An 18,010-nucleotide genomic window follows, 5' to 3' on the forward strand; every position below is an offset into this window, starting at 1 on the left:
TTGTGTTCACAGTTTATTATTAAAATTTACAGTTTATTTGTTTTTTGCTCATTTATAATGAATGGCAGACAAACTAAATGAAGTCTGAGAAGTTCAGCATAATTTCAGCTAAAGAGTACATTTCAAAGTCACATTAGCAGTGTCATGGGTCCAATATTTATTTTGTCGACCTTTTGATTTTGACAAAACAGTTTTGTGCAATGCATATACTTGTACCTCTTTTAGCAATTCAGTTTTTTTATCCTCCTCCTTCTTTATTTAACCAGGAAGTCCCTTTGAGATTCAAAGACCTCCTTGGCCAAGAGGTCTGTGCAGCAATTCATAAAAATAACAAATTCATACAAAGCAGACAGATATAATGTTTAAAGAAAAGTTAAAGTGTGACAAGCCAAGGATTGCATTTCCAGGTCCTCCAAAGAATGTTAAAAGAAATCATAGAGACAGGAGTTTGGAGTATAAAAGCCTGTAAATTACCAGTCAGTTGAAGCACAACACTGAAAGAACAGTTTTCCCCTCTCTATTCTCAAAATGGGAACAATCAATGTGTAAACATCCTGGGAATGCAATTTACGGGGCTTATGGTGAAGATACACACTCGTGTATGGAAGAAGTAGTTCACAAAGTCACTTGTACCACTGTGTGACTGCCAAGTACCGCATCAGACTCTGTCTGAAGTAAATGTCGCAACGGTGGGTCAGTTCACTGGAGTTTGTTATAATGCATATGATACACTGTGGCTGCAGAGCTTGGGCTGGGACATACAAAAGGTCTCCATAGTCCAGCACAGAAATAATGCTGCAATACATCTCTTCCTAGCATTGAATGAAAAAACATTGCTTATTTCTGAATAAAAAAAACTACCTTTAAGATGCAAAGTTTTGACAAGAGAGCAACATGGGATTCAAAAGACGACCATCATCACTTATAACACCCAAGAATTTAAAAGCATGTATCACATCACTAACTGAGCCATCAGGAGGAATATTGCGCTTTTTTTCTATTTCTGGCAAAGAGAAACACTTTAATTTTGTTTGACTTAGGAGGGAGCTTCAGCTCAGAGAAGCTGTGGCAAACAAAATTTAGCTTTTTCCCTCTCTTTCTCATCAGTTTTTTTTTATTTTTCAAACAATATTAACAAGAATTCAACTAATTTGGCATTTTTCCTCAATTTTATGGCATTTATCTAATTCTTTAACTTACCGGTATTTATTCGGTTTTCATTTTTAGCAACTGTTTTAGACTTTTTCATTTATTTTAGAGCTTAAGCATCTTCACAGCTAAAGCTGCTGGATTTACACATTTTAATGAGCAAAAAATGCAACGTTTCTAGTCTCTCATTTGGTTCCTAGTGTTTTGAAACATTTTAGATTAATACGCCTCAATAATGTGGAGGAAAAAAATAATTAGTGAAAGCATGCAGTGCAGTCTAGAAACTTAAAGAAACTTTGAATGTGTTCCAAAAAAAAAGAGAAAGAAGAGAAAAATATATTCCAGGACCTTAGTACAACATGGTTATCATAGGTCTATTTTGTCCTGGACAAAGTAAGATGAATGGGGTGTCTTGGTAGCAGCAATTTTAGGTTTCAGTGTGTGATTTGTTTTCATCTGATAAGGTCAGAGTTGTTCACACTCAAGTGTGACACAGTTGCTTGGAAAGGTTGTGTGAAATTACCACTTTAAGAGGAAGTTGCATCGCTGCAGTCCATGTCCTGCTGTGCAGGCCGCACAAAATGATGTGTAAAGAAGGAGACGGTTCAGCATTATAACGAGATCAATTTTGTGATAAATTCAGCATGGATTTGATAAATCCTAAGTAATAATTCATCATTCAGATAATGAATGGTTTATACCACCCAGCTCTCTCTCTCTCTTTTTGTTACCTTTTAAAATAACAAAAAACATATCTCCAAAATGTATATTTGGTTAAACTATTTTTTTTATTTTTTTGAATTGCACCGAAGCACTGGTTCATTCTATTATTAGGCTTCATGTCTTGCTTGGGTCAATCAAATATCAGTGTTAAATTGATAAATAATAAGCAAAAAAAAATGATGTAAATCAAAATTACAGAGAATGGGTAGGAAAACTGCCAGAGAAATGAGCAACAGATTGTAGAGAACTGCTACAGTTTACAATTTTGCACAAAAAAGAATATATTTACAAAAGAAAAATATATTATTAAAGAAAGTAGAACACATCGAGTTATGCCGCCAAGCTCAGAACACAAAGTTCTAGTCCAAGGTCACCATCTGTAATCTGTTTTCTAACATCCAGACAGTCTCATCGGGAAATAATAATGTCGTAGAAATTTTTGAGGAGTTTTTACGCAGGTAAATACACCTATCAGCACAATGTGGACACAAAATCCAACCAACACAGCAAAAGTTATCACCACCACACGTGTGAAAACCCTTTAAAAAATGTGAATTTGTATTACTCTGGTCGTCTTTCCCTATTTTGTAAATCAGAGATGGTATCTGTGACGATATTGGAAAATTATTCCTGCAGGAAACAGATAAGAATAAAAAGAGAGAATTACAGAGATTACATGATTGAACTATTTTTGACTTTTGATTCATATAAGGCAATGAATTTTAACTTAAAGGTATATTAATCTATGAAGCAGAGAATCCAGAAGGAAAAAGAAACATAACATAAATATATAATGCAGACCAAAATCTATATGCTTTCTTATCATTTTTTTTTCTTTGAGTCATAAAAAGTATAAAACATTCTTGTCTACAGCCCTCCTCTGAGGTGTGCCATTGCGAAAACTCAAGCAACTACAAGATTAAATGGTTCATTTTAATTTATTCTGATCCAACTATTTTTTTCTCTTGTGCAATCACTTGTGTTGTAGCATTAAGTGCAGACAAGAACTTGAATTGTGATTTTACTGTTTTTTTTTCCTTTCCTGATTGCTTTATTAGCAGTAGATAAATGGAGATCTTTTGACTTACTTTTTTAATGCATTTTGGAAATCTATTTTCAGTAGTAGATGGCTTATTTTATTCACAAGTAAGAGGAAAATCTTGTGGTACAAAGGTACCAAATTTTTCTTGTCTCCAACACTTTAGAAGATGTTTAAGGACAATCTGTTAACAGTTAGTTGGCTGAACTACCTGCTGATAAAACTCATTCAATTCAATTGTTTTATCATACAAATATGTTCATGCATATCTTCACAGTGGCATCTGCTTTTACATAAGGTTTGTATAGTATTTGATGGCCTGACTGGGGTCAGCATGTGGTTAACATGTGTGCTATTCAAAAAAATAGTTGTTTTTTTTCCAGCACCTACATCTGATCTGAGTTTTTAGTCATTTTTACACCTTTATTTCCCTCAACTCTGCTTTTTGTTTACTACATTTTATGTTAGCACTTTGCAGACTAATGAAAGAATATTGGGTAGACAGACAAATAGGTCTGGTGTTACGTATTATCAATTTACTTTCACTTTTCAATCCTTTACCTTATCAAAGACTTGTGTCTAAATTCTCAAAGGCAATTTAATGTAAAATGCAGAAAAATATGTTTGTTTTTGCTTCAGAACTGTGAAAGTTTATACATGAAAAAGCCAAATCCTTATAAGTGCTGCTGAATAAAAAAGCTGCACTGTGGAATTTGAAATGAATGTTCTGCATTACATTACCATTACTTCACTGTGGTTTATTTTGTCATCTCTTGTTTGAAAGCAGCACCTGGTAACACTTTTCCTTTGAGCGTAGCATGAGAAAGTACTGAATTTGACTCATGGTGATGAAATGTGACACAGCATATTTCAATTTACAGTTCAATGAGACGTAGAAATGCTTCAGTTTGTTTTATTATGTTTTTTTCTGGGGGAAAGGGGCAGATGAAAAAGAAGAGAATGCAAAAATGTTTAATTTATTTAAATTTGAGAAAATGTACACTGTATTTATTAAGTAAATACAAAAAATAATTCAAAACAGATTAATGAACATGAGAAATTAGGTGTAAGAAAGCACCACTGTTTCAGCTTAATGGAGGGTATTTGATGTAATTCAGAGTAGAATCAACATGAACAAACAAGCAGATAATCCTGGGAAACTGTACTGTGTGGGTGTGCACGTGTGTGTCCAGTCATCCCATATTTGTTTTTTTTGACATCTTGAACAAACAACTTTAATTGAACAACTCACGTGATCCATTTTTTACTGGCACAGCTATATGTCAGCTTTTGAATGTGTTTGTTTTGGGATTTTGATATACCAGTTTTGTTTTATTTTTATTTTATCTTTTTCATTTTTTACAGAAAACAGTGTTGCAAGGGCTTCAAGTTTGTATTGGGCCAATGTATTCCTGAAGGTAGGAAACTTTTTTGTCGTTTTCTTCTCATTAGGATTTGTATTTGACTCACCCTTTCTGTTATACATTTTTTTAAGTTTCAGCTTTTTAGATTATGGAGACTTGTTTAGGCTTTTGCCTTTTTATTTTTTACAGACTTTGACGTGTGTGCGGGTGCCCCATGTGAGCAACAGTGCACAGACCATTTTGGCCGAGTGGTGTGCACCTGCTACCCTGGATACCGCTACGAACGCGAGCGCCACAGGAACCGAGAAAAGCCCTACTGTTTGGGTGAGGCAGGAAGCATTTCATTTAAAAAAAATGCCAAAGCAAAAAGTCATTGACGTCTTCCAGTACTGGATTGCTTCTTTTTGCTAGATTGCTTTTTTTTTTCAACCAGTTTTAAGTCTGTTTTAGCATCATTTTTATTTAAATGTGTCAATTGGCTGACAATAATGTATTGAAAATATTTGTCATGAACTACAAAGTTAAAGATTCTTTATCTCTTATATTTTTAATTAATTTTCTAATTTTAGAGAATATTTTGCACCAGTTTAGACCCACCCTTCAGTTTAAACCTACACAAATAACACAACAACTAAGGTTTTTCATACTTATTACTTTTTTTCGTGGATTACAGATTGATTGTTATTATTTTTTGCTAGCCATTTTTCTCTACTCTCTCAAATGCACAGACATAGATGAATGTGCAGACGTACACAAGAGTGCATGCTCTCAGATTTGCATCAACTCCCTGGGGAGCTACAGGTGTGAATGTGAGAAAGGATATTTCCTGGAAGGGGATGGGAAAACATGCACCAAGGGGGAAAGAGGTGAGCCTCAATATTTCCTTTTTTTTTCATTAAAGGGCACATCTGACAGTGATATCTGTCCGAAGACTACAAACATAGACATATGGTAGTCATTAGACATCACTGCCTGTTGTGCATGTCAGAGCTGTTCTGTCAACCAAACATACTGCTGCCCTGTGACTTTTGGTCTTCCCTGATTTGCAGAACATTTTTGAAGAAAGCACAAATGGTTCAAGTGATAAAACATCTTTTTTCGCCCCAGATTAAGTTGCCAGTGAAGCAGCAAGGGGCTGCAGATTTGCTACCTCCTCTCATGAGGGTATCTTCCTTTACCTCCCATAACACTGCAGGAGAGTTTGGAGAGTCAGAAAGACTGGCCCGGGGGATTGCACCCCCAAAAGTATGGCTTGTTGTTTTGTAAAGTAAGAGGGGAAAGAGTGTCCAGACATTTTCACTCATCCATTAAATCTATGCACATACAGAGCAGGGCCCATTCTCCTACAAACGTGTCCATTAGAGCATTTCAAGTCCAACTTAAGCAATCAGAAAATTACATTAAAAGAAATGTGCCCATCCAGTAAGCATTAGTAAGAATATAATTCACAAGGGAATTTAATAAGAGGTCAAACAATGATAAATATCTGTTCTGAAACACTCGCCTTAATTTTTTAGGCTTGCTATACATAAAAAAAAACACACACACAAACACACACTGCATTTAAGTATCTGTGTCACCTTTAATGTAAAAGTGTCCACCCTGTGGTATGCTTAGTTCCTGCCAAAAATGTCTGTATGGAGGAGATCAGCAGGGGAAAGTGTAAATCTGGCCTTAATAAACTAATACACCAACACATTCAATAATCCCAGCTGTTCATTGTTGAAGTTGATTTTATAACTTTGTTTTATGTATTTTTGTGTGTGTCATCGAACTTTCCTTCATTCCTGTGAGTTAATGTGGGGTCTTTTAACTCTCTCCATCTGAAGTCGTCCTTTGGTGTCTGCAAATGAGCAAAACAATAAGTAGTTGGAAGTGTGCCTTTAATATTCCAGACAAAAATAATTGTAATTTTGCATATTTTGCCCTTCACAGTTCATTTCACTTTTCTATTGTTTCTGTGCAGTTTTGAAAGTATAAAGTAAAAATCAAGTAAATGAACAAATAAAATCTATGTTTAAGGAGTACATTTATATCCACACAGTTTATGAGAATAAAATACATTTTTTAAATGCGCTGCATGGTGGTGCAGCCCCCGGTTCTTGTCCCAGCTGGGGGACCTGAACCAGAACATCAGTGGGGGACCTTTCTGCGTGGATTTAACGGAAGAAGATGAATGAATGAATTTTTAATTAGAGAATTGTGCTCTCTAATCTTAGTTTTTAAATATCTGTTTAACTGTGTGTATAATAACTCGTGTTGTAAAAATGTCACAAATCAATTTAATTGAATAAATTGTATAAAAACAGCAATTTGACCTTACAGTGCTAAAAAGGCTATTTTGATCTTTTGCTTTACCTTCTAAAAATAACATTTTAAGTTTACATTATAAAAAAAACAGTGAGAGTAAAGGGTTTTTTATTGAATTGTTATAAGTGATGAACATTTTTTTTCTTTTCCCAGCAGTTCATCTCTTTGAGAAGTGTGATAATGTTATGAACGCGGGAACTTGTTCAGCCACATGTGAGGATTTCCTTCAGTTAAAGACGTCAGTCCTGCAGCTGCAGCAGAAGGTAAGTGACAAAGGAAAACATGCATTTCTGTCTAAAAAAAATTACCATTGTAATCAGTGCCAATAAGTAGCATCACTACAAGTGTCACAAGAAGAAGGCAGACGGCTGGATCCAAATGCAGCAGGTTTATTAGCTCTATTAAAAGTCCACAAAGCTAAATCAGGGTTAGGCAGGCAGGGGTCAATAACGAGAATGAGAACATCAGAGAACAGACAGGGTAGTCGGGATCAGGCGAGAGTCGGGGCAGGCAGCAGGCAAACAGAGTCAGAAACAGGGTTGCGTAATGAAGGCAGAATGGCACAAACAATTCTTCACACTGAGCTTTAGTCAGTGCAGAGCTTAAGTATGCTGTGGTTGATGAATGAGAGTCAGGTATGCGGCACCCAGGACCTGTGCGCTGGGGTTGCTGGGAGATGAAGTGCACACAGTACTTCAGTCAGTGACCAGAGAGGGAGACAGAACTCTGACTTCTGACAATAATGCTTTACATCGGTTTTCATCCATAGAAAATTTGAAGACTTCCTGATTCTGCTTACTGTCACAAACAAAAATGTTTATTTTCTTTGTGACAGGTGATCTCTTTGGCCTCATTTGTTGATTTTCTGCACTGAGACCTTTTCCTCTTCAAGTAGCGGAATGGATTTATTTTGCTCCATCTACAGCGCGGAGCTGAAAATCTAATGTAAAACTGGAGTCATAGTTTCACATGTGTAATCGGTGACTTCTGAACCTATCTACGCGTGAATCTGTCAGCAGCTGCACTCAACTGTCTGCACTGTAGCTCATGATGTATGGCTTCCAGCTGTGTGGTCTCGAAGCTCCCTCAGAAAGGTGTTTTCACTCACTGATGTTTTAAAGTATCGTAGCAAAATGTAAATTCTTTTGTATTTATGGGGCTGCAGAGTTATCAACTCAAACACCTGCTCTGCAGAGGCGTGTTTTATAAAAAACACTTGCTTCTAAACTTGGCTGGATTTTTAAAACATGAACTAAACGCTTGCATTTTGCTTCGGTATAAATCTCCATATGCACTTAGTGTAGTGCAGATTAAAGATAACATTTTTCAAAGAGTCCATTGCCACTCAAAATGCAGAGAAGGCTGTTTTTGTTTTAGCTCAAAGGTTTTAAATTGCCGTCATCTGGCCGGGTTGCAGGTTGTCAAACAATATTACATGTCAGTTCCCCATTCTGGACAAAGTCATTTTAGCAAACATTTCTACTCAATCCCACCTGTTTGGTTATGTTACAATCATTTATTGTAAAATCATTATAAAAACAAAACAAGGAAACTGTACAGGTAAATTATTGAATGCATTTATGCTCCATTTTTTTTTTTTTTTTTTTGCTTCTTCTTAAGATGGCTTTGCTGTCAAACAGTGCTGACGTTCCTGTGCAGATGACTGAGGACAAAACCCTGACATCACCTATATATTTACCGGGGCCTCCAGGCTCCCCTGGACCTCCAGGTAGAAACTGATGTCTGACTTGGTCTGACCTGCATGGATACATTTCTGGTGATGACTCAGAAAGATACCACAATGATTTTTAGGGCAAATTAGATGAAAAAACATGTAACCATTTGTTTTACTCAAAATCACAGTTTTTATCCCCATGATGAAATTAGCAGGAATGTCTGGAATAAATGTAAATTTGTAATTCTGAAAGGATGACTGTTTATATGTGAACCCGCACTTTCTTGTAGCTTAGAAGATGCAGCAACATTATGCAAACAGAGATTAAAGTCAGACAGAGTTCCAGTTTTGAATGCATTTATCTGTATTGCTATCTTTTTTTTTTTCACTCAATCATAATTTAAGGGGATCTGGGACCAAAAGGCTCTGCAGGACCGATGGGAACTCCTGGTCCTCCCGGCCCTCGTGGCTTAATGGGCCCCATAGGACCCACCCCAGACCTGTCCCACATCAAGCGTGGCCCTAGAGGACCTGTGGTCAGTTAAGATAAAATGTTTACACACTGTAGTTACGATTTATGTACTTTAACAGCCTGAGTGCATTATGTACAGCAAATATGGGCATAAAGGAGATTCATTTACAAGGTCAACAGCCAATCAGAACTCTGTACACAATGTGCTGTTTAAAAAACAAACATAAAAAAAGCATGCAAAAATTACACAGAAAAAGTCTGCAAGACTGCAAAAGGTGAACCGCAACAGGAAACACTGTACTTATTGCAAATCCTTCAATTAAAATGTATTGCAATTACAATAACCTCTTAAGACCCGAGTTAATATTTGAGTTTACCCTCTAAACATGTAGTCATAGTGCTCCAGATAAGCAGAAATAACTACTTTGGTAATATAACCCGAAATGTGATGTCCATGCGTCATAGATTCAAAATCAAGTGAATATAAAATATTGATCAAATAAATAGTTCACTTTGGTTGAATTTCTTGGATGTGTTTTTTAAATCATAAATAAGCTTCTTACTGAAACATTTTTTTACTTTGTTTTCTAAAAGATACACTTTTTTGAATTTCAACACAAGTTTTGTTGTGTGTATGAGGAGATTGTTCAAGTGTTATTCTGCACCGTGTGCATTCTATTATTTCATTTGGCAGCAAGGAAGCCGTCTACATTTAACAGATTTTACCCCCCACAGTTCTTGCCAAGCTTAGATCTGGTCACTGTGGCCAAAAGCATTGCATCTCTCTGGTGTGATGAAACCTTTCCATGTGGTAAGCTGGTCGTTTTGTTGAGCTTGAAGGTGATGATTTTTGAGCAGGTGCTTTTTCTACATGGACTGTCGACTCTGAAACACATATTGCAGAAGCTTTTAGCTCAGCAAACCTGCTTCTCTATGGATCATGCCTGTTTTTTTTACATAAAAAAAATGTCTTCTCGTGTTAGTCCTGCCAACTGTACAGATAATTAAAACAAATGTTTGGCTGAAATTCTTACTCCTAAACATTAAAATGCATTTTGAATTGTTTTGTTTTTTGTCCGTTTTCTATATTTAAGTATTTCATTAAACTTTATTTTCCTAAATAGTTCTAATAATTTAGTAAAGAGGCAGGCTGAGACTGGCCCCTGGGGACAAATACACCCTCTAAAAGGCCCTTAACTATGTACGGTTAAAGAAGAAACCTCATTTTAATAATAAAAACAACAGAGCGGACTGAATCCATTTACAGCTTTAGCTGTTTTCTTTGGCTTGGTGTATTTTGTTCAGCCCTCTGCCCTGCTTACCATTACGACCCCTCTGTGTTGAGGTGTGGGATCTGATTCAAGAATGTGCAGGATGAGGCCACGGAGACACATTTCTACTTTTTAAAGCTGGCTTGTTTATGCAGTTCTGCTATTGATAAATCAACCATACACACCTAAGAGCTACAGGAAAGTAAATCCTGAAGCTAGGATGCATTTGATTGTGCTTGTTTATGACTGCATCACATTAGGATGCACTTTGGCTTTCATCTTCTTGCTAAAGAAGTGTGTCACACCTGCTGAAGTCTAAGTCTGGGTATGCTGTCTACTCCCAACAGAGGAACCTAATTAGATTCTAAGCACACTTACAAGGCTTGGTCACCAGGTCACATCTGTCTTACCACATGCCAGGGCTTTGAAAGTGATCAGTGTTTTATTCAGAGCATTGTACTGATCTGAATATTGGCACAACTTCCTACAATGTGTTCACAAGTCTTTGAAGATGATTGTCTTAGAGGTGTGTGAGCCTTTGGGAATAGTCTGGAGCCTGGTATATTTTACTCTTGGTGGAGTTTACAACAGAAGGCAAATTTAAATTTAGAAAACTTTTTTTCGGCAAACCCTCTTGCATTGATTAATTTGTGTCAATGAAGTTGTATTTGTGGCCTCCAAAAAGCATTCAAAACTTTACAACTAATGTTAAAGAGTCAACATATTTGAACAACTTCTTCATGGTTGTCATTTGATTTCACAGGGGCCTCCAGGAGCTCCAGGAAAAGATGGCCAGAAGGTATGCTTTTTTGTTGTCTGGTTCTCCATGTGTTAATAAAAATAACGTTCAAATCCTGATCCTGTTGCTTCACAGTAAAGCTGTCGAGTAACTTGCCATTTTTAGTGGCAACAACTGTCCCTGGCCTCAATAGCTTTATTCTTTGATTTATTTTAAGGAAACAAAAGTAAAGTTGATGCTTAAAGTGCAAAAGAACTAACTGGAGAAATCTGCCAAAATTTTGGCAGTTCAAATAATTGAATCAATAGCTTAACTGTTACTTAAATGGCTCAGAGTTTGCTTGTTTTGTTTTTTTAAAGTGGGCAACTGGCAGAATATTTTGCAGGCTCTCTGTGTATTGATGCACAGACAGAAATGTTACCTTAAGGATAAAGAATCTGCAAGCTGCTGCAAGTTGACAAAAAACATTTGATGTTAGAAGCACATCACACGTTTTCCTTTTTCATTGACAAAATCCTACTGTTACAAACATCAACAGGGTTTTTATGACAATAATAAATTTATTTTTTGTTTGATGTTCATTCAGGCTGGGAGCACAGAATATGAAGCAAGTGACAAATTAAAAATTAATGAATAAACATTCATTCTAAAATTAGACAAAAAAGGGCCTGGTTCTAAAAATAAAATGATGTTGATCTCTGCCTGCCTGTGGAAAATACTGCAGGTTGGTGCAGGGATTAAGGTGGGCTTTGTTTGCTTTATATGAAAGTCTGATTCTTCTGATCATTTAAGCTGTTCGGTTCCATTCAAACTAAAATGAAAAATATGCAGCAATCTTTGAAACATGAGACAAAACCTCAATGAAAATTGTGCTTTTAACATGTTTTTGTAGCATTTTGGGGGGCATATATAAAGAAAAATTAAGCTTAAAATTGCATTTCTGGGTATTTCTTTGTTGAAATTGTTGTGAAAAAGCCAGTAAAAGTGATATAGGTTTTACAGCAGGTGGGCCACAAGCTCCCTGTATTTTGCGGATGACTAGATCCATGTGCTTTGTCTTTGTTTTCCTCGTCTGAGCTGACATCAGGTCAAAACTGTACGGCCGGATAACTCCGATTTTGCTCGCCATTTTTTCTGCAGTGGTCATGTTATGTTGGAGTTGTGAGGGGAGAAATGAGGGCAGGCTCACTCCCCTCTAACAGTCCCACCAACAACTCAGATGTCCTAAAAAACAACACAGGTTTTGTAATTTTGCCTAAAAACAACATAATCCTAATTAAAAGACAACTGGAAATGCTTTAAAATAGATCAAAAGATAATTGGAGTGAGACTTTAAGCAGTATTCATTTTTTTTAATGATTTCTCTGAAAGATGAGGTCTCCAGTTCATGTTATAGTTATTGGGTATCATTCCCCTGAATTGGTTTGCTGAGGCTTTGAATTTAACTGTGGTGAATCTTCCTTGTGTACCCAGGAGCTTTGTGTTTAGTGAAGTGGAATTCTTGTTTGGACAGATTTGAGGGTGATGCTGGTCTTTTTAGCTGAGTAACAAATCCAAACCACCTGCCAAAACATCCACAGCCTCAGTTTGAACTTAAGGAACAACCGCAGTTGTAAGATGCAAGTGTGCTACTGTGAATTAACAAGCCTTTATCTGTAGAATTTCACTTTACTTAAAGTTGTTCAGGGGATTAGTTTTACACTTTGTTGAGAGCAAATTCTTAGTCTTATTGGAGTTGAAAGAAAACATCATAAAGTTTGACCGTTGCTGCTGTAATGTAATGACAGCACTGGGTGGTCATCATTTCTTTTTCTTTTACATTAAATGAAAAGAAAATCATAAAGTGCATCAACTTTACATCATAATTTCTTTGTGTTTTTCCCCACTTTTGTCTAAAAGTAAAAATGTGTTGAATCCAATTGGAGGCCCCACAGGCCTTAGAGTGACTTGGACCCCTGGGTGAGCTTCTTCATTTAAACAGGTGTTTCTTATAGACACTGAGGATCATATCCAAGAAGGATGTTTCTGGTCCAAAACCAACACCTTGAGCTTTAGAAAATTCAGCCTTAAGTGTTTCAACCAGTGTTTACGGTCAAGGAAAACAGATGGGTCTAATAAAGGGGATCTGCACAACATTTATCTGGTCCATCACCTCTGAGGTTTAGCAGTACTTTTTTTTTCTCCCTATTTTTATTGAAATTGAAATACTTTGGAATTCAGACAAAGCCTCAGTGACATCAAAGTGTTGCATTATGGGTGAAAAAAGCAGTGCTAATCAAGAATTTGAATAAGTACACGGTAAAAAATGTCTTATCAGTAACCAACTTCACATGGTAAAAAGGTAAAGTAAAATGATTAAAATCACTAGAGTTGAAGGGCTTTTTCTTTGTAGTTTGTTTTCTTCCCGCTCAGTTTTGGGTAAAACTGAGGAAGAAGTATCTATTTTATCCCCTTCAGTCTTGTTCACTGGTACCATATGTCAAAAGCAAGTTAATCTAAATAAAGGGGTCAAATGATTTCGTATTCCCATTAAAAGCGAGTCTGCCTGACCCTCAGAGTACGAATGGTTTGTCCGAATCAAGTTTTTTTTTTGTTTTTTGTTTTTTTGCATCAACTTACAATGAAGCATATTGGGATTCTTGTACACAGCTCTGAGTCACAGTTTAGATTAAGGAAACAGTTAGGAATCACTGTACAAGTTGAATAACAGGATCAAGACATATATACACCAGAAAAGGAAATCAAAAATAATAAAGTACAAAAAAGTAAAAAGAGAGAAGGAAGGAGTGCAGAAACAAGTAGGAGATATAAAATAGTGACTGATGACAAAGGTTTAGGAGTGTTTGAATTGTTGTCTACTTAAAGAAGATGCTGGCTTCTTTAAAGTACTTCACAACCTGCTTGAGATAAAAATAAATATCCCTAAAAGATGATCTATGAAAACTTTTATATTACCTCCTATGTTGACTTTTAAAATCTGATTCCTGTGAAGGTAATTTTATAAAAATGAATTATTTATTCAAGGTAATTGAAGATTCGATTTAAAAGTCTAGACACATTTATATTAGCATTTTATATGAATATATGTGGAATAAATTTAGAGAAACTCCCCCTTTCAAATCACTAGTTTGAAAAAGATGTTTCATAACCAAGCAACGTTGTCTTTTCTGAACAAATATTGAATAGATGTTTGATTTTGTGCACATTATTCTCTGTTTCTTTATTTTCTGAGCTGAGTGACATGAACTCCCAACTTCCCCCCGTTCCCCAGTTTAATTCATCTTAACTAAATATTTTTTGTTATTTCCTCAGGGGGAAAGAGGATCTCCTGGGGCTGTTGGACCACCAGTAAGTCAAAAGCTGTCCATGCTGATGCTCAACTTTTTATTAATATGTTACTTTTTGCCTTAGACTACATAAACCAGGACTAAAAGCATAATGAATTACTTTAAATGTTAATTTAATCAAACTTAACTGTTTTTCAAAGTGATGTGGATAAATGCAAACACATACAAATAAAGAGAACACTAGTTTTGATATGTTGGTCATTTAAATTCCTTTTAAATAAACAGCAATCCAGAAATATCTTTAAAAATTTCTTAAATAGCTGAATTTTTCTCTATTTTTCTTTTTCCATTGTCCTTCCCCTCAGGGCTCCCCTGGTTCCTTTGACTTCCTGCTTCTTCTAATGGCAGATATCCGCAATGACATCGCTGACCTACAGAGTAAGGTGTACGGTCGGCCGATTTATTCTCCAGAGGACAACTTTCCGGCTGCGCCTGACAGTTGGAGAGATGCCCATGATGGTGTGGATGCAGGCTCTGGGGAGGACGACAAGGAAGTTCATCCTCTAACAAATAGAGGCTCCAAGAGGAGCAGAAAGAGAAAGCTGGCTCGAGACAAAACTCACTGAACAGACTGGAGTGCACACACAAGGGTTATACATACTTTAAGTGTAAATATGAAGTATTTTCTTTAATATTATTTAACTGATTTTATGCTTTTTTTTATCACAGATGTTTATTTTTATATAAACAAAGTCAAGTTGTTTTGAGAAAATGAAATAAAATTGTTTTTGCTTATTTGTTTTTGTATTTATTGAAAAATACTTTTGTCTCCATTGTTTTGTGACAAAGTTACATGTTTAAAGCATTTAAAAAATATATAAAGAAATATTTATACTAATGTACCAAAAAAGAAAAAAAATGTTTTTTTCATTGCCTATCTTAATAGTGTAAAATAAAATAAAATAAATAAATTCTGTATTTCACATTATAAAGTCAAAACAAAGAAAGAAAAAATACAAGAACTCTTCTGTCAAATAGTTGTTGACAGGTGTGAATCTTCAGATCAGTATATAAAAGGAACAAACTACCAAATAGTAAGTTTGGGCCAAACTCTGACCTTTTTTTTAACATAGAAATGAAAAAAATAAACCTAGATTTTTATCATCTCCTGTGCTACAGGTATAAAACCCTTTGATCCCTAGTTCAACACAATCCAATATACTGTCATGATCAATAAATCAGTCAGTCTAAGGCTGCCTTGTAAAGCATGATTTACCGCTGCGTCTGAAACTGTTGAAACTGAGAAGAAACTCTTTCAACAAAGACTGCTTCGCTCCAGAACACAAGCTCAGTCAGGGTGAAGAGAAAGATGGCGAATGCCCACCGGTTTAATGCTCAAATTAGCCCGACAAGGCGTTTTTGCTTCCACCATACACTTTTGCAACCTTAACCCACCGAATACTATAAGGAACATTTAGACTCAGACCAGCTTAAAAGTACAAAATCTAGACTTGTAGTGTGGCGATTTATTTGAATCTTGTTGGAAACAGATAATTCCACTTTTTCTTTAATCTATTTATCAGATGGATTTCTTACATTATCTTCTCGGTCTAAGGCAATGAGATTAAATGAAGCGTAACAGTCAAAACGTTTCACACTTTAGGCCTGTGGTTTATTTAAAAACTTGTAGAGTGAAGTCATGTGGAGCTACTACTGGCAAATATTGTGATGTTCGCTTTATTTAGATGTAAACACAGGTTAGTAAAGCTATTTTTTTTTATCAGATTTGCCAAAGACAGAAAAACCCTCATGGTATCAGTAATCTCTTGGTTGGTCCTAATAATCACTACTTATCAGCAAAAGCTTTGAATTACTAATTTAATAATTAGTTTCTTCTATAACTTGAGAAAATGAATGAACTTTTCATGCAATACACTCGAATATGCAGTGAACTTTAGCATTTCTCACATGTTGTAAACCAGACTTCCACTAGAGGGAGACTTTCTCAAAAAGATTTTAGAAATTCTATCCTTTGGTCTCAAATAGGCTATATGCACACTCACTTCGGCATTCCAAGTCGGCCAGCCAGGTTACATCCGGCGTCGACGGCGCACATAGCGTCAATAACAACTATGGCATTTTTCACTCGGTCCCTTCAAGATGTCCCAAAGGTAACGGTCAACGACGTGAGTCGAATCATACAAAAGTTATGTCACACTTCGACAACCAAGAAAGAGAAGGGCTTCAAATTGTATGTGTCAAGCTACATCCACAATTTTGAAGGTATCATTTTTATGAAACAAAGAATCCTAAAATATAGACATTTTAGTAGAAAAAAAATTATAAATATAATTTAGCACCAGTGTTTGCTGAATATTCCTATAACTTTGCTTTGGGAAGAAGAGAAATGCTGTTGAGTTAAATATTTCAACACTGTAGTTTTTTTGTGTGTATATTACTTTGATAATACTGTCTTTAATGTCAGAAACAGGCAAAGATATTAAAATATTAGTTAAATTTGAATAGTTTGCTATTTAACAAAAAAATTAACAATGTTGTTTTATTCCAGGTACAACATAGAAATAAAACACAAGATTGCCATTGTCTAGATTATTCTAGATAGATAGATAGATAGATAGATAGATAGATAGATAGATAGATAGATAGATAGATAGATAGATAGATAGATAGATAGATAGATAGATAGATAGATAGATAGATAGATGGATGGATGGATGGATGGATGGATGGATGGATGGATGGATGGATGGATGGATGGATGGATGGATGGATGGACAGAAATAAAGAAATTGGGGGGAAAAAGAATAGCAACTCACTAAAATCAAGAAGAGTAAATAAAAGGAAAGTGACATTTTCACAGTTTTGAAATTTTTTTACATATTATAATTAGTGAATTAAAAAAAGTTAAAGTTGAATTTTTTTTTTTTGTATTAACTTTGTAATTATTAAAAGAAGTTATAGCAGGGAGGGGTTGTGAAATGGCATCCCAAACAATCAAAAGTTTAACATTTTTCTTTCAATCAGGAAAATAATCGCCCGACTTCTCTGTTTCAGTCAAAATGTTTTTAATTCTAATGGGGCTTTTTGTGTTTGTTTAACGCTGATCGAGCTGACATGACAGTCACATGACATGTGTTTGTCATTTTAAAAATCTCTCTATGTAAAAATTAAACAGGAACAAACAGAGATGATCATTTTGTGCTTGATAATGTCCACAAGGTGGCAGCCCTTTATACCAGTTCCTGTGTTGCACTACTCATGCTCAGTGAACTCATTATGCTCCAGATCAGTTCACAGGGGCACAAACAAAACTTAATTGTGGATAAAGTACAGAGAAAAAGCTTTTTTAGCATCAATAATGTTGGTTTTTCGTAACCCTTGTGCTATCCTAGGCACTTTAACTTTGGGAGTTGGGTCATCGAGACCCACTAGACAGTGCTCTGAACCTTTTTTTCTTCACTGGTCTTCACTGGTGTCCATGGATTACATCAAATCTTTCCACCATTATCCACCTTTGTCATGGTAGGGAGAACATGTCAATGTGAGGGTGGGGTCATCTAAGATAGCACAAGGGTTAAACACTTTTTTAGCTTTGTGACATTTAGATATCTTTTAACCACAAGTACTTTTAAATATAAACTTTTCTTAATAAGAAGTAGTCTGTTTGAGTGTACTACAAGTATGCTTAGTCTATACTAAAAGTTAGTTAAGCTGTCTTTTTTTACACTATCTATAAAACCTGTTCCAATTTGTCCTGAAGAAGTATTCAGTTTGTATATGTTCTACACTACATATACATGTTCTATATCCTTACTGCTTATACTCAAGTATACTTCAGGTGTACTATACGTTTTGCTAAGGGTTGTTTGTCTCAAGAAGAGAATATTAAGCATTTTTCTTAAAGGAGGCAACACGTTTTTTTGTTTGTTTTTTCCCCACTGCACAGCATTGGCTTTGTTT

The 18,010-nt window shown here is 35.6% G+C and overlaps 1 protein-coding gene across 4 annotated transcripts in view; it reads left to right on the forward strand.

Annotated features, from left to right (window-relative positions):
- Positions 1–14,824, forward strand: part of ccbe1 (collagen and calcium binding EGF domains 1) — a 36,344-nt gene extending 21,520 nt beyond the window's left edge. For 3 of the 4 annotated variants that reach the window (XM_078956370.1, XM_078956371.1, XM_020707601.3), the window contains 9 exons: positions 4,277–4,329; positions 4,465–4,599; positions 5,004–5,141; positions 6,739–6,848; positions 8,206–8,314; positions 8,666–8,796; positions 10,767–10,802; positions 14,055–14,090; positions 14,395–14,824. In XM_078956370.1, the coding sequence (XP_078812496.1) occupies positions 4,277–4,329; positions 4,465–4,599; positions 5,004–5,141; positions 6,739–6,848; positions 8,206–8,314; positions 8,666–8,796; positions 10,767–10,802; positions 14,055–14,090; positions 14,395–14,655 (1,009 nt within the window). In that variant the 3' untranslated portion in view covers positions 14,656–14,824. The remainder of the gene's footprint in view (positions 1–4,276; positions 4,330–4,464; positions 4,600–5,003; positions 5,142–6,738; positions 6,849–8,205; positions 8,315–8,665; positions 8,797–10,766; positions 10,803–14,054; positions 14,091–14,394) is intronic. The other variant, XM_004074728.5, reaches the window with a different exon arrangement.
- Positions 14,825–18,010: the final 3,186 nt, after the last annotated feature.

Source organism: Oryzias latipes, chromosome 12 (genome assembly GCF_053564925.1).
Source record: "Oryzias latipes strain Hd-rR chromosome 12, Olatipes_Hd-rR_3.1".
Lineage (NCBI taxonomy): Eukaryota > Metazoa > Chordata > Actinopteri > Beloniformes > Adrianichthyidae > Oryzias > Oryzias latipes.